At 41.0% G+C, this 15,671-nt stretch overlaps 1 protein-coding gene across 2 annotated transcripts in view; it reads left to right on the plus strand.

The window, feature by feature from the left end:
- The window catches only part of LOC126415753 (mitogen-activated protein kinase kinase kinase 4), a 212,394-nt gene that overhangs the window by 114,690 nt on the left and 82,033 nt on the right, over positions 1–15,671 (plus strand). For both annotated transcript variants that reach the window (XM_050083454.1, XM_050083455.1), the window contains exon 14: positions 11,906–12,086. In XM_050083454.1, coding sequence (XP_049939411.1) covers positions 11,906–12,086 — 181 coding nt within the window. The remainder of the gene's footprint in view (positions 1–11,905; positions 12,087–15,671) is intronic.

Genomic DNA, 15,671 nt, shown 5'->3' on the forward strand with positions numbered 1-15,671 from the left:
AATTAGTATTTACTTTATTATTACTCAAGTAAATACTCAAGTGCACATTATGAATTTATTTACATAAATGTGTTTGTTTTACAATTCATGATGTGTACCTCAGAGCTTAAGAGGGAGAATCTGAGCATTATCAGTAGAAGGCTGAGAGGTTAAAAGACAGTTTACCTGAAATTAAACTGTCAATGTCACTTGCAAATTTGGTATCTTTTTAGGTAATTATACTTAGCCATCAGCTAAAGAAAAATTTATCACAATCTGAAAGGATTCTATCAGCCGTAGAGAATGATTTCCCAAGTGTTTCTTTGTAGAATTGCACACAAAATGTGAAAAGATAAAAGTGTAATTATTATTTGTAGACTACATTAAAAATCGGAACTGCCTTCTGTTAACATACATATACACCATCATGAGGTGTGTATTTAGTTATATAGACTCATTCACTGAGTGAACGCTTAACAGAAATATCATTTACACTTAAAGGTCATACTTAGACTCTGAAGCAGAGGACAAAAGCTGAAATACTGAATTGCTTCTTACATAGATGTTTCACTGAAGGAGACTGTACTGTAATTCCTCGTTTCATTCATTTCACAAATTCCAAAACTATATCCCCGGAAGTATATGAACTTCTTGATGATTCTTCAGATCATCTGTGATGAGCAATGGACTTCTAGATTGAGTTTTATGATCCATATTTGTTCACTTGTTGTGCATTTCACACCATTTTCTCTCATTTCTACAAAACATTACTGTTTCACCATATACTTCTTTAAGCAGATGGTAAGTTTGTGTCTGTTTCAACTTCCATCCTTGAAATTTGAATAACATCTCTGACCTCACAGGTGACAGGACTTTGTATCACTATCACATAGTTCATTTTAAGCAGTCACAGATTGTTCAGTAGCAGCTTCCTTTTGACTTGCACTATTAGAACACCGATACATGATACTGAATAAAATGATACGGTATTATTAAGTAGCTTGAAATCAGTCTCCATAGTGGGGATGGCCAGTATCTTGCTATTTCTTGGAGCATCCTCATAATTGGTACTTCGGTGTAGAGTGCTGTATTTTTTTTACACTTTTCTCCTTGTACAGTAGATGTAAACACTGTGTTCCACAGAAAGATGCTTCCTTCAGCAAGGTTTTCCACTCTGCAGAAGAAAATAAATTGCTGCAGAAATTAGCAGTCATTTAATTAGCAGAATTATGATGATGACTGAAGTTGACACAGTTTTCATTATAAACTGATCAACTTATCTACAGTCGACAGCACATCGCTTTATTGGATGTAATGTCTCACCTGTAATTTGTTAAACATGGCTTGGTTACTTATAGTGTAATACTTCATTCTTTGTGACTGAGTAATGCTGTGTGGGTTGGTGTATCATCAATGCATATTTGAGGTCTCTTAAACTCTTTGCTGAAGAGCAGGTGTCGTTGTGCATGGTAAATTTATTATGTGTTGATAAACCCCATAAAGTAATCATTTCACTCCTTTGAAAACTCAGTGTCATGCCAGTTAATTTTGAAATTCACACCATTGATGTTGATGGATTCATGATGACAAACATTTTCAGTGGAACCTAGTATCAGAATATGCTTTCCAGTTTTATATAACGAGTAATGCAGAATTGCACCCAATGCCAAAGACCACTCTCTTCAGTGGCAGTAGAGCCCTACGTGCCACATAGTGGTGTACATGTTCCGCTTTTAACCCACCCATGCTTGCCCAGTGGCCAGGCGGGCAGGCCACTGCGCGTTGTCAGCAGAACGGGCAGGCTGCTTCACTCCCAGCCAAGCCAAGCAGAACCCAACCCGGGCAGGCTGCGGGAAACTTGCTTGCCTGCCCATATTACTGCTGAGCTGCACTACGCAGCCATTTAGTCTGCGTGTGTCATTGTCGTATTATGAACGTTAATCAAAAGTTTTTATTTTACCTGAGCACCAAAAGACAAACCCCAACATTATATATATTTCAGGTAAATAAATATTGGGTGTTATTTGTATATTCTTCCTTTACGCGTATATTTCGGGCTTCTTATCTATATAAATAAAAATTAATTGCCAAATGTGTTGGTAAGCGTAAAACTCGAGAACTGCTGGACCAATTCGGCTAAATTTTTTTTTGCTGTGTTCGTAATTCTGAGGACAAGGTTTTTATGAAATAAAATTTTTCGAAAATTGACCGAAAAATTGGAAAATTTGACAAAAACTGAAAGTGCGTTTTCATTGTGCCCGTGAGTTTGTATTGCACACAATCTTGATGAAATTTTGCACACTATACCTTGAAACCAAGAGGAAGGTCACAATCTACATAAAATTTCGTATGGTGCATGGCAGAGGTTCCTTTACATAACGGAATTCGACAAATTGTATGTATTTATTCCGATCTTGATGATATTTGGCACACTTGATATTCAAAGCAGGATGAAGGGCGCTGTCTGCTTAAAATTCTGAATGGTGCATGGCGGAGGGTACTTTACTTACACACTTCTACACTAACCTACAATTTTATTCCGATCTTGAAGAAATTTTGCACACTTGACCATCAAGAGGAACATCACGTCTACATAATATTTCAGACAGTACATTGAATAGAGTACCTTACAAAAGATTTTGACATCGTTTGTGGGTTACCATGAAAGTTCACTATGTACGCATGTTTCCATGGAGAAGGTTCTTGAATATTTACATGATGTGACTTACCGAACGAAAGTGCTGGCAGGTCGATAGACACACAAACAAACACAAACATACACATGTGTATGTTTGTGTTTGGAACGGTTGCTTCGTCAGGAAAGAAGGAAGGAGAGGGAAAGACGAAAGGCCAGCCAATGGCCAGCTTCACACGTCCATCCACATCAAACCCACCAACAAGCAACAGTACCTCCATTATGACAGCTGCCACCCATTCCACATCAAACGGTTCCTTCTCTACAGCCTAGGTCTTCGTGGCAAACGAATCTGCTCCAGTCCAGAATCCCTGAACCATTACACCAACAACCTGACAACAGCTTTCGCATCCCGCAACTACGCTTCCAACCTGGTACAAAAGCGAATAACCAGAGCCACTTCCTCATCCCCTCAAACCCAGAATCCCCCACAGAAGAACCACAAAAGTGCCCCACTTGTGACAGGATACTTCCCGGGACTGGACCAGACTCTGAATATGGCTCTCCAGCAGGGATACAACTTCCTCAAATCCTGCCCTGAAATGAGATCCATCCTTCATGAAATCCTCCCCACTCCACCAAGAGTCTCTTTCCGCCGTCCACCTAACCTTCGTAACCTGTTAGTTCATCCCTATGAAATCCCCAAACCACCTTCCCTGCCCTCTGGCTCCTATCCTTGTAACCGCCCCTGGTGTAAAACCTGTCCCATGCACCCTCCCACCATCACCTACTCCAGTCCTGTAACCCGGAAGGTGTACACGATCAAAGGCAGAGCCACATGTGAAAGCACCCACGTGATTTACCAACTGACCTGCCTACACTGTGATGCATTCTATGTGGGAATGACCAGCAACAAACTGTCCATTCGCATGAATGGCCACAGGCAGACAGTGTTTGTTGGTAATGAGGTTCACCCTGTGGCTAAACATGCCTTGGTGCACGGCCAGCACACCTTGGCACAGTGTTACACCATCTGGGTTATCTGGATACTTCCCACCAACACCAACCTATCCGAACTCCGAAGATGGGAACTTGCTCTTCAATATATCCTCTTTTCCCGTTACCCACCAGGCCTCAACCTCCGCTAATTTCAAGTTGCCGCCACTCACACCTCCCCTGTCATTCAACAACATCTTTGCCTCTGCACTTCCGCCTCGACTGACATCTCTGCCCAAACTCTTTGTCTTTAAATATGACTGCTTGTGTCTGTATATGTGTGGATGGATATGTGTGTGTGTGCGAGTGTATACCCGTCCTTTTTTCCCCCTAAGGCAAGTCTTTCCGCTCCCGGGATTGGAATGACTCCTTACCCTCTCCCTTAAAATCCACATCCTTTTGTCTTTCCCTCTCCTTCCCTCTTTCCTGATGAGGCAACAGTTTGTTGCGAAAGCTTGAATTTTGTGTGTATGTATGTGTCTGTTTGTGTTTCTATCGACCTGCCAGCACTTTCGTATGGTAAGTCACATCAAACGAAATGTCTATGATCGTTTTGAAATTTGAGAGCTGTCTGACACATTCACAGTCATCGTGTTTGACAATTCCCGCACAGCAAATGTCGTTTAACAGTTGCAAACCATTTTTGGTTGAGTGAACGTGTTATATTGGCTGCAAAAAACCTTGATGTTAACGAAATGAATTTTCGGATTCAAAATATGACACCTGGCGAATTGCTGACATACAAGTCGGTTTATTCCGTTACTAACCAAGATGATGTAGTCAACTATCCTACGGAATTTTTAAATTTGCTGGATTTCCCTGGATTACTGCCTCCCAATCTGTAATTAAGTCAGATCGGCAATCATTATGTTGCGAAAGGTAAACCAGCCATGTCTTTGTAATGGTACCCGGCTTGCGGGGAAGAAATTAAAGAACAACGTAATCGAAACCACAATTTTAAAAGGAAAGTACAAAGGTGAAGACAGTTTGATTCCAGTATCGCTAAGATTCCGACCGACATGCCATTCGACTTTAAACGGTTATAATTTCCAGTGCAGCTTACATTTTCCATGTCAATAGATAAATCGCAAGGGCAGTTGTTATATGTTTGTGGCATCAATCTCGAAAATCATGTTTTTCACATGGCCATTTGTATGTCGCATATTCCCCTGTTAGGACACCTTCAACTTCATTTGTTTACGCACCAGAAAACAAAACTATCAATGCTGCGTATCAAAAAGTATTACAATAAATGCTACCTAGCAATAAACTTTGACACTGATTCACTGATCACCACAAAAGTTGACATATATATATGAGTTTTCATAGATAGGTGAAGAGGAGATGGACAGAGGTGGCGGAATCCAACAGAGAGAGGACGAAGAGAAGGATAGAGGGTGGGGGGAGAGGGGCCAAGGGATGGGTTCAAAAATGGTTCAAAAGGCCCTGAGCAATATGGGACTTAACTTCTGAGGTCATCAGTCCCCTAGAACTTAGAACCACTTAAACCTAACTAACCTAAGGACATCACACACATCCATGCCCGAGGCAGGATTCGAACCTGCAACCGCAGCGGTCGCGCGGTTCCAGACTGTAGCGCCTAGAACTGCTTGGCCACTCCGGCCGGCCAAGGGATGGAGAGGGGGGGGGGGGGGTGATTAGAGAGATAGTGGGAGAGGACTAAATGGATAGAGAGAAAATAGGGGAGGGAAGATGAACGACGAGAGTGTGGAATAAATAAATGCCCAGGCAACACAATGCAGTCTGTGCTGCACTTTTCAACACCGAAACGGATGGATATTTATACTAAAGAAGTGAACCTCCACCCCCCAAAAAGAAGATTGGTCACCTCCCCAGAAGAATAAATTATCTACGCCCCTATTAACCACTGTACTGCAATGAGAACCAAATTAAGATTTTGGAAGTCTAGATTCTTTAACTTTAGTATGTTTCAGCCAAGTATGACACCAGTTATATAAATATTTAACTACGTTTCTAGGATGTATTTTACTGGTTCTGTGAATTCATTCAAAGTTGGCAAAATCATTCTAAATTGCCAAAATGCATTTTAACAAAATCGAAGGACTTGTTTCGTACCCAGTTCGTCTAAAAACTATAGTACCGGGAATACAATGGCGACCCTGAGCCATTTTTCTCGGCGCCTACGTTTTCGTCATGAGAGTCCACACTTGTAGTCCAGGTCTGCGTCATGAGGGACCATATTTCAGACCATCATGATGCAGACTAAGACGACGAGTGTTTACTTGCATGATGCAAACGTAAACGACGACTGTAGACCCTCATAACACAGACCTAAATGACGAGTCTGAAGCCTCATGACGCAGATGTAGACGCTGTGGAGAGTGGCTCAGAGTTTCCATTATATTCCTGCTACAATACATTCATGGAAAAAGACGCTCTTCATTTTAGGAGCATTTGTAGTGTCTAGGTCTTCAGCATCTTGACTCTGCATGTGGGATTCCCCTTAATATAGAAATACAAGAATAAAATTACATTTTGCAATATGTGTGAAACTCAACAAAATAAATTGTAATTTAAACTCATAATGTGTATTGCCTTAATCCACAACTGAATATTTTATTTTGCAGAACACTTTTCAACAAAAAATATTTACGAATTTTTCTTCAGTTCCCCTGAAAGTATTATTTAGGCCAAACCAGATACTCCTAAAAATATTTGGCTACTTTTGCAAACACAAGTAACAGAAAATGGTTTACAAACAATAATAAATGTCACTTGGGAGGATTGAAATCAAAAAGTTTAGTCTAAAATAAATTAACTGTATGCATTACAATATTTCTATCGCAGAAATTGACGCCCAGAAAGCACAAGAAAGAAATCTGCACTCTTAATTAGTAAATTTGCGCTCAAACTATAGTTTCCTGTCTAATGTTCTACTGTATTCTTAATGTGTATGCTGATTAGTGTTTGAATTAATTATGATGAAATCGTTAAGTCTGTCTGCATTAAGAGGTGATCGTTTCTCGCTAATTAGGTTTCCAGCGCAACTAAAAATTCTCTCACTAGAGGCACTAGTGGCTGGTATATTTAATATTTTTCTTGCCACACACGCAAGTCGAGAAAGTCGTTGGGAGTTATTTTTCCACCACTGTAGAATACCTCCCTCGTTCACACAATGTTCTTGCAAGTATCTGCTGATTTTATCGTGTAGGAGAGGAGGCTCTTCTGCCCAGTCCTCAAATTTCGCCATTTTGTACGGCCCTGGATTTGTTTCTTGGGTGCTGTGATTGGGCACTTGTGCTGAAACTGTACAGATTCCAATTAATATTTGCAGAATAATGTGAAGATCGTACTACACATAGTTGAAATCATAATAGTTTTTAGATGATGCTATCATTTATCGTCCAGTAAAGTCACCAGAAGATCAAAACTAACTGCAGGACGATTTAAATAAGGTATATATTTTTGGTGTAAAAATTAGCAGTTGGCAATAAATAATGACAAGAGCGAGGTTATCCCTGTGTGTACTAAACTAAGTCCGTTAAACTTCGTTTCCAAGATCAGCCAGTCAAATCTAAAGGCTGTAGATTCTACTTAATACCTCTGATTACAATTACGACCTACTTAAATAGGAATGGACACACAGAAAATGCTGTAGGCGTTTTAATGACAAAACGCTCTTTTGGAGCATTGCTACGCAGTTGGAGAGCCTTACGATTGACGGAAGAGGTCGAAAGAGTCTAAATAAGGGCAGCTGGTTTTGTATTATCGTGACACAGGGGAAAGAGTGTCGCGGAAATTACACAAGTTTGGGGTGGGAATCATTACAACAATGGCATTTTCTGACGTGGCTCGATCTATATACGAAATTTTGATCACCGTCTTACACCTCCGCATTCGAAGATATATTGTTGAGTCCCATCTATGAGGGCAGTTCAATAAGTAATGCAACACATTTTTTTTTTCGGCCAATTTTGGTTGAAAAAACCGGAAATTTCTTGTGGAATATTTTTAAACATTCCCGCTTCGTCTCGTATAGTTTCATTGACTTCCGACAGGTGGCAGCGCTATATGGAGCTGTTAAAATGGCGTCTGTAACGGATGTGCGTTGCAAACAACGAGCAGTGATCAAGTTTCTTTTGACCGAAAACCAGGGCATCTCAGATATTCATAGGCGCTTGCAGAATGTCTACGGTGATCTGGCAGTGGACAAAAGCACGGTGAGTCGTTGGGCAAAGCATGTGTCATCATCGCCGCAAGGTCAAGCAAGACTGTCTGATCTCCCGCGTGCGAGCCGGCCGTGCACAGCTGTGACTCCTGCAATGGCGGAGCGTGCGAACACACTCGTTCGAGATGATCGACGGATCACCATCAAACAAATCAGTGCTCAACTTGACATCTCTGTTGGTAGTGCTGTCACAATTGTTCACCAGTTGGGATATTCAAAGGTTTGTTCCCGCTGGGTCCCTCGTTGTCTAACCGAACATCATAAAGAGCAAAGGAGAACCATCTGTGCGGAATTGCTTGCTCGTCATGTGGCTGAGGGTGACAATTTCTTGTCAAAGATTGTTACAGGCGATGAAACATGGGTTCATCACTTCGAACCTGAAACAAAATGGCAATCAATGGAGTGGCACCACACCCACTCCCCTACCAAGAAAAAGTTTAAAGCCATACCCTCAGCCGGTAAAGTCATGGTTACAGTCTTCTGGGACGCTGAAGGGGTTATTCTGTTCGATGTCCTTCCCCATGGTCAAACGATCAACTCTGAAGTGTATTGTGCTACTCTTCAGAAATTGAAGAAACGACTTCAGCGTGTTCGTAGGCACAAAAATCTGAACGAACTTCTCCTTCTTCATGACAACGCAAGACCTCACACAAGTCTTCGCACCCGAGAGGAGCTCACAAAACTTCAGTGGACTGTTCTTCCTCATGCACCTTACAGCCCCGATCTCGCACCGTCGGATTTCCATATGTTTGGCCCAATGAAGGACGCAATCCGTGGGAGGCACTACGCGGATGATGAAGAAGTTATTGATGCAGTACGACGTTGGCTCCGACATTGACCAGTGGAATGGTACCGTGCAGGCATACAGGCCCTCATTTCAAGGTGGCGTAAGGCCGTAGCATTGAATGGAGATTACGTTGAAAAATAGTGTTGTGTAGCTAAAAGATTGGGGAATAACCTGGTGTATTTCAATGCTGAATAAAACAACCCCTGTTTCAGAAAAAAAAATGTGTTGCATTACTTATTGAACTGCCCTCGTACATTGGAAGAAATGATCATCAGAATAAAATACAAAAAAACAGCGCTCAGACGGAGAGATGTAGGTGTTCTATCCCGCGCGAAATTTGGGAATAGTTGACAAATAAGTTGAAAGTGGTTCGATGAACCCTCAACCAAGCACTTGCGTGTGACTTGCAGAGTAACCATGTACATGTAGATGAAGAATATATGCATTATCTTAGGAGCTTACCTTCAGCACACATCTGTCGTGCTGCTTGGTAAACTTCAATTTTTTCATCCTCGGTTAACTTTCTTAATGTGCGGTAGTTAGCCACCATAAACGTTGCAATTTTATGCAACATACTAACGCACATTTTCTGTTCTAGGAAGGCATTGGCGGTTTGTTTAAAAGGTTTCATGTCCTGAAAATACATTTTCTCAACATACATATTTCACAAGTGGTTCTATAATATTCAGATGGAATAAAATTACAAACCTCTTCATCGTTATCCCGTACAGTACAGTGAGTTTTTAAGGCATAAAACCACGGTAGAACTAAATGTAGGGTTGGTTCCTTGTCACCCTCTATATCAACTGTGGCTTCTTTAAACGGCTTAAGAAATTCTATAAGCTGGCCAGTTATATGGTGGTCACAACCCAGCATCTTATCAGAGGCACCTTCATTATGTAAAACAGCCTTCGCTGAATCAATCTGAGAATGGACTGATACAAGCATGTCAAAATAACTATTCCAACGAGTTGAAACCCACTGCTTTAAAGATGAGTTCAGTCTCACACAGAGACCTCTTCTCTTGAAGTACGAAACCGTAGCCCGCACTGTATTAACAGTGGCTAATATATTTGGAACATCTTCTTTCAAAAACTGTTCACTCGGAACATGTTTCAAGACTGTGTTTATACTATGAGCCATGCATGGAAGACGCTGATATATTTCGAGAGCTTTGACAATGTTACTGCCCTGGTCTGTGATAAACGTAATTTTGGCAATGTCTTCACGAGAAACACCCATAGTTTCTAAGCCATCTTCCAACTCATTTCGAATATTCGAGCCAGTTTTTGGGCAGTCAGGAAACGCAGAGCACATCAGTACATATTTATTCAAACGCCAGTCTGAATTTATGTAATGCATTGTCACGGACATGTAATGCACCGCTTTGTAATTGTCTGTCCATAGATCAGTTGTACTGGCACATATACCAGAACGAATCGCATGCACTATATCTGGAAGCATTTTGCTGCGCACTTTATCAGCTAAGGTTTGAACTTTCCTAGCTACTGTCACTGGGGAAGGCAAAACATTTTTAATATCAACTGAGCCATATTTTTTACCTATGTCGATCGGTGTCTGCCCTAAATTAAGAAATCCTTCTCCCTCTATACTGCTAAATGGTCTCAGGTCCTTACCACACATTTCGACGCACTTTTCGGCCACTAAATCTTTGTCCTCTTTCAAGATATTTATGGAGTGAGGGAACTGCTTGTCAAATTCGCACACATGTCGTAACATACTCGAGGTTCCCGAATAAGTACTTAAGAGCTTTTTACATAGTTTGCATTGAGACACACCTACCGATTTATTTGAAGCGGCCTCATAAACACACGAAAACGTTTCCCATGCGGCACTTGTGCTCTGTTTCGTTACCAGCATGTATTCGCCAATTGTCAATTTTTTTTCAATCTCACTAAAGTTCGACCTATTCATTGTGCTGCCTCCACCATTGCGATAAATGAACTGCGGGCTAACTACCTGGCTACTCTAGTCACGGGAGCTTGGCAGCGCAACCTGTTGTCAGGCGCAGCAAGCTGAGCGGGTCCCGTGAAGCTTGGCAGGCTTGCGGGAACCCAGGTAGCCCGGGCTTGCGGGAGCCCGTATCGGCCGCATTACCCACTATGCCTCAGTACATGCGCATTCTTGTGTTTACGTCGCGGCAGGCTGACCTGCATGAATGGTTGCAGAGGAGCTAGGGGCAAGCAGGCTGCAAGGGGAATTTGTACACCTCTAGTGCCACATCTGCAGTTCATGGCCTAGTGGCTAATGTTGCTGCCTCTGGATCACAGGTTGACAGATTAGATTCCCATCTAGGTTGTGGATTTTCTCCACCCGGAGACTGCTGGGTGTGTGTTATCCTCATCATTTCATCATCATTCGGGACAGTTGTGAGACCGGACAGTGAAACAGATGGGTGCTGATAACCATGCAGTCATCATCATCCCTACCTGCCACAGCACAAGCATCATAGCGTGTGCAGTTGCTGGATACGCGTTATGAGAAATTAACAGTGGGACTATAATATGCAATAATAGTTATTTATCTTGTTCTGCAAACCAAAAAGAGGTATAACTTTAGGTGCTTACACAAGTACTGTAAGTGATAATATTAACAGAGGGTGTCTCAAAATAAAAAAAAAAAGCACCAACAAACTTTTGCAACAGGTTCCTTGTACAAAAGTAAGAAAAAATGTCTAGTAAACGTGGGCTCTAAAATGTGTACTTTAAGAGGTATGAACAATAGTTCATATTCAGTACTATGAAACAGATCTCTTCTGCTGCAAGGTCATTGCTTTCCATGTTTTGGGAGAAGAAAGGAAAAAAGTCTGGTAAACATGGGGTCTAAAATACATACTTGAAGAGCTATGAGCACTTGTTCATTTTCGCTAACGTGGAGCACATCTCTTCTAGTGAACCAGTGCTCGTAGCTCTTAAGGTACATATTCTGGAGCCCATGTTCGTTAAAAGTTTATTTCTTTTTCGGTCCATACAACCTCCTCCCAAAATATGAAAAGCAAAGAGTTTGTGGTAGAAGAGATGTGTGTCCTAGTGTCGAAAATGAACAAGCGCTCATATTTCTAAAGGAATACTTAAGGAAAAAAACACACTGTATGTTCACAATAGTATTTTAAGCAATAAAGTATTTTCATCTTGAAGAAATTTTATGTAATTGTTCCTTACCTATTTATTTCTTCTTGTGTGGTGGTATGTGTTGAATGTGTTGATGCACTGATTGTTTTATTTTTCATATATTCAAAATAGAAATAATTAAAATTTATTTATGCACATTTGCACAGGCAAACGGCACTGTCCGTCTGCAGGGAAATCCAGTTCCTGTACACTGAAGCACGTGATAGGGCATTAAAGGCACTGGCATTTGCAAAAACGCTGAGGAAAGACTTAGAAAACCCTGAGTTCCTGAGCAGCATCCACCCTTCATGCAGTGTTATTATTGCTGGTTCGCTGCAAGAACTTAAGGTTTGTATTAGACACTCCCCACCACTATAACTTGTAGCCTTGGCTGCTGTTAAATGAAATTTAATGTGGATCATTTTATTTTTGTTGATAAGTTTTTAATTATTTTTTCGTGTCTTTGATTTATCAAATCCTACTTCTTCATTAACGTTCATTACCGTATCTAGTGCCACACCCGAGTGTAGGAATCATCTAGAGCCTCATGTTTTAACCAAGTAACTGTAAGTAAACACAGCATGTAGAAAAGTGGCACTTCGTCATATGTGTCATCTCCTTAACATAAATATTCACTTCCTGTAGTCAAATGTGATCACAAATGGAAGATAAAGCCTGTGTATGTGACCAGATGTCCTCTCCAATTTAGTGCCATACCAACTGAGTTGTCCAAGCAACTTACTCTTTGACATAACATAAAGCTCACTTCTGCATTCTTTCTCTTGCCTTTCAAAATGCCAGAGCAACTTTTACACTAACAGAATGAATGTTCTATCCCCCCCCCCCCCCCCCATCTCTCTCTCTCTCTCTCTCTCTCTCTCTCTCTCTCTCTCTCTCTCTCTCTTTCTTTGAAAAGTTGTTGAATGCAGCCACTAATAGTTCTGAAATCCATTTATTTATTCTTAATGTACATAAAGTGCATGTATTCAGTTTATGATAATTTTATGTGCCTGTCCCATGCATCAAATTTTCATGTTCATTACCCTAGGAGGAGGACAATACTGTAAAAGATACTACCAGAAGAAGTAAGAAAAGCCATTTGGCAGGTGGAAAGAGTAAGAAAATCAGTAGAAGTGATAAGAGTAGGGGGAGAGGTGGTGAAAGCAAAATGTGTAAAATTTTTTTCAAGAGTTTTTACAAAGAAGGCAATACCAGATATTTGGAACAATGCAGTATTTGTTGTAATCCACAGGAAAGAGAATGGGGAAGATATGAACTGCCAGCTCATTAATCCTTTGTGATACATAGGATTTTTACAAAAATCTTTACTGATTGCATCGAAAAGCACTTTAAACTGGAAAATACCTAGCTGGCCTCTGAAGGTGGTGCAACACAATGTACTATTTACAGTTTGTCAACGAAGGAATTAAAAGAAGCACCAAAAATCAGTTTTTGCTTCCTGTGGAGTTTTTATCAGCTACGAGAAAGCACTTGGCACAACAAAAACTGTGATTGGATTGAATAGCTTCTAGCAAGAAGGAAGTCTTCAGACATAAAAGTTATAGGACAATTAATTTTCACAGTTTGTATAAATGACCTAGTAATTAACCTTGGAAGTTCCATGAGGCTTCTTGTGGATGATGATGATGATGATGATGGTGATGATGATCATGATGATGATGATGATGATGTGTACTGTTGCAGATTAGTGGGCTGTCAGGATTAAAAGGACAGAGAGATTGATTGTGCTTGGGTCAGACATTTTACGTAAAACATTTAATAAAACTGTTATTAAATTTAACACTAATCCACCACAGCTTGCCAAAACCAATTTATATGGGCTCACAGGTCAAAAAATATGAATTTAAGACAAAGCCAGCATTATTTAAAAAACTTCAGTCTTCATGCTTGAGAATCACTTAATGAAACAGTTTTTCAATTAACATATCTGAAGGAACAGACTCCACACTTTCATATAATTGATTTGCCAGATGGGCAACTAATCTACCTTCTTCAGTGTTCATGCACATTTATATGTGACCCCTGCGAGAATCTCTCAGAGCAATCGTGGATGATGTGGACGGGGGCCATGGGTAGATGGCACATGGTAGGAACGTTGGTCGGCTGAGAAGCATACCGAGATAGTCTACGCAATTGCGATAAACTCCATGTCTGGGTGGCACAGTAGTTAATGCAGAACTCTAGTAAGCAGGAGACCATGTGTTCGATTCCCAGTCCAGCACAAATTTTCACTCAATGCTGCTGATTCCACGTATAGTCCCGATGCAGCTGACATCAATAGTCCCTTTCCTTCTCCACCATCAATTTACATATACTGTATCATAGCTGCAGATTCCACATAGTGTTTTTCTTTCATACATGTGCAAAAGAACAGACAACACCATGCATTCATATAATATGAACTTTCATCCTGTGGCTGTCTTCAGCAGATTATTATGCAGATGTAGGGAATGAAGCTGCTTAAAGACTTTTCCAGCAATCGTAAGGAAAATTATCTCTCAACACTTCCAACGAACATTAGAAAATGTTGTTATAATAGATACCTTACATTTACATAGTGTAATGCATAATCAGTGTTAGCTTCCTTTGTTCGCTGTGTGCTGCACCAGCACCACTCTCCTTCCCACATGTGGCAGCCATTTAGTGCACCGATTCGTTCAAGTAACACATGGAAACGGAATTGAATCTGCAACAAACTGTAATTAATAGCCAGCGATCACTGTTCTTAACACTTCTTCCTTTTACTACAACTGCTGACCGGTGTAAATATCAGTACACAGCCTAGTAACTGCTAGTTAATGACATGAGTGCAACATGGATTCTGGAAAAAAAAAGAGCGAGCAGAAATATCAGTGTCCTAAGAAACACTCTGTGAGCTTTAATACAGGAACACAGCTCAGTACCATACAGCTCACGACCATCCAATACAGAATTCAGCAACTACACTGATGTCCAAAATTAAAGCAACAAAACACTATTTCCTCGTCCTGTGTCTAATTCACCTTAAAATCATACAAAATATCAGCAGATGTCTGTACAATCGTCTTCTGCACGGAAAATGGCACTCTGATCAATGGACAATCATATCAACAATTACATCAGGGCACCTGTCAAATGGGGTGATGTTTATCAGGTAGTATCACATCCACAATCACTGTGTATACAGTCACTGACAGTGCAGTATGTCACAAAGAAGGCACCTACCAGACTCCCTGCAGTGGAGGACAATAAGAAGAATGGAGGCAGAACAGTCGCAAACTGATGAGGCCCGATAGCTTAATGTGAACCATGCTGTTGTTTCTCAGATGTGGCAACAATTTATAGAGACCGAAACAGTACCCCAAATACCAGGGCAGGGCATACCATGTATGAGGTCAGAAAGAAAGGACCGTTATTTGGATGTAAGGACATGATGGTACTGCCTTAGCACTGCAAGGCAATTGGCATCTGATCTCGAAGCACCCACTGGATGTTTTGTATCAAGACAAAGCCAGAAGGCTTTGGCAGAGTGGCCTTCATTGTTCGAGGCCTGTCATGTGTGTACCTCTGATGCATCTTCACAGAAGGGAATGTGTAGAGTGGAGTCGTCAATGTGCCACCTGGGCAGTCGAACAGTGGGCCAAAGTTCTACTCACAGATGAGTCCTGATTGGGTCTGGAGAGTGATTCTTGACACTTTTGCATCTGGAGGGAAAGTGGAACATGATTTTGGGCCCCAAACATTATGGAAAGAGACTGATATAGAGGAGAATCTCTAATGTTGTGTGCAGAGATTATGTTGACCACCTTAACACCTCTTCATGAAATTGTATGGATGAATCGGAGATTTGATTGCTGTCCGGTATTGTGATGAGATCTTGCGACCTTACTTGTGGTTGTTGTGAGCTGGTGCGGGCCCAGACTTTGTGTTGAT

Source organism: Schistocerca serialis, chromosome 1 (genome assembly GCF_023864345.2).
Source record: "Schistocerca serialis cubense isolate TAMUIC-IGC-003099 chromosome 1, iqSchSeri2.2, whole genome shotgun sequence".
Lineage (NCBI taxonomy): Eukaryota > Metazoa > Arthropoda > Insecta > Orthoptera > Acrididae > Schistocerca > Schistocerca serialis.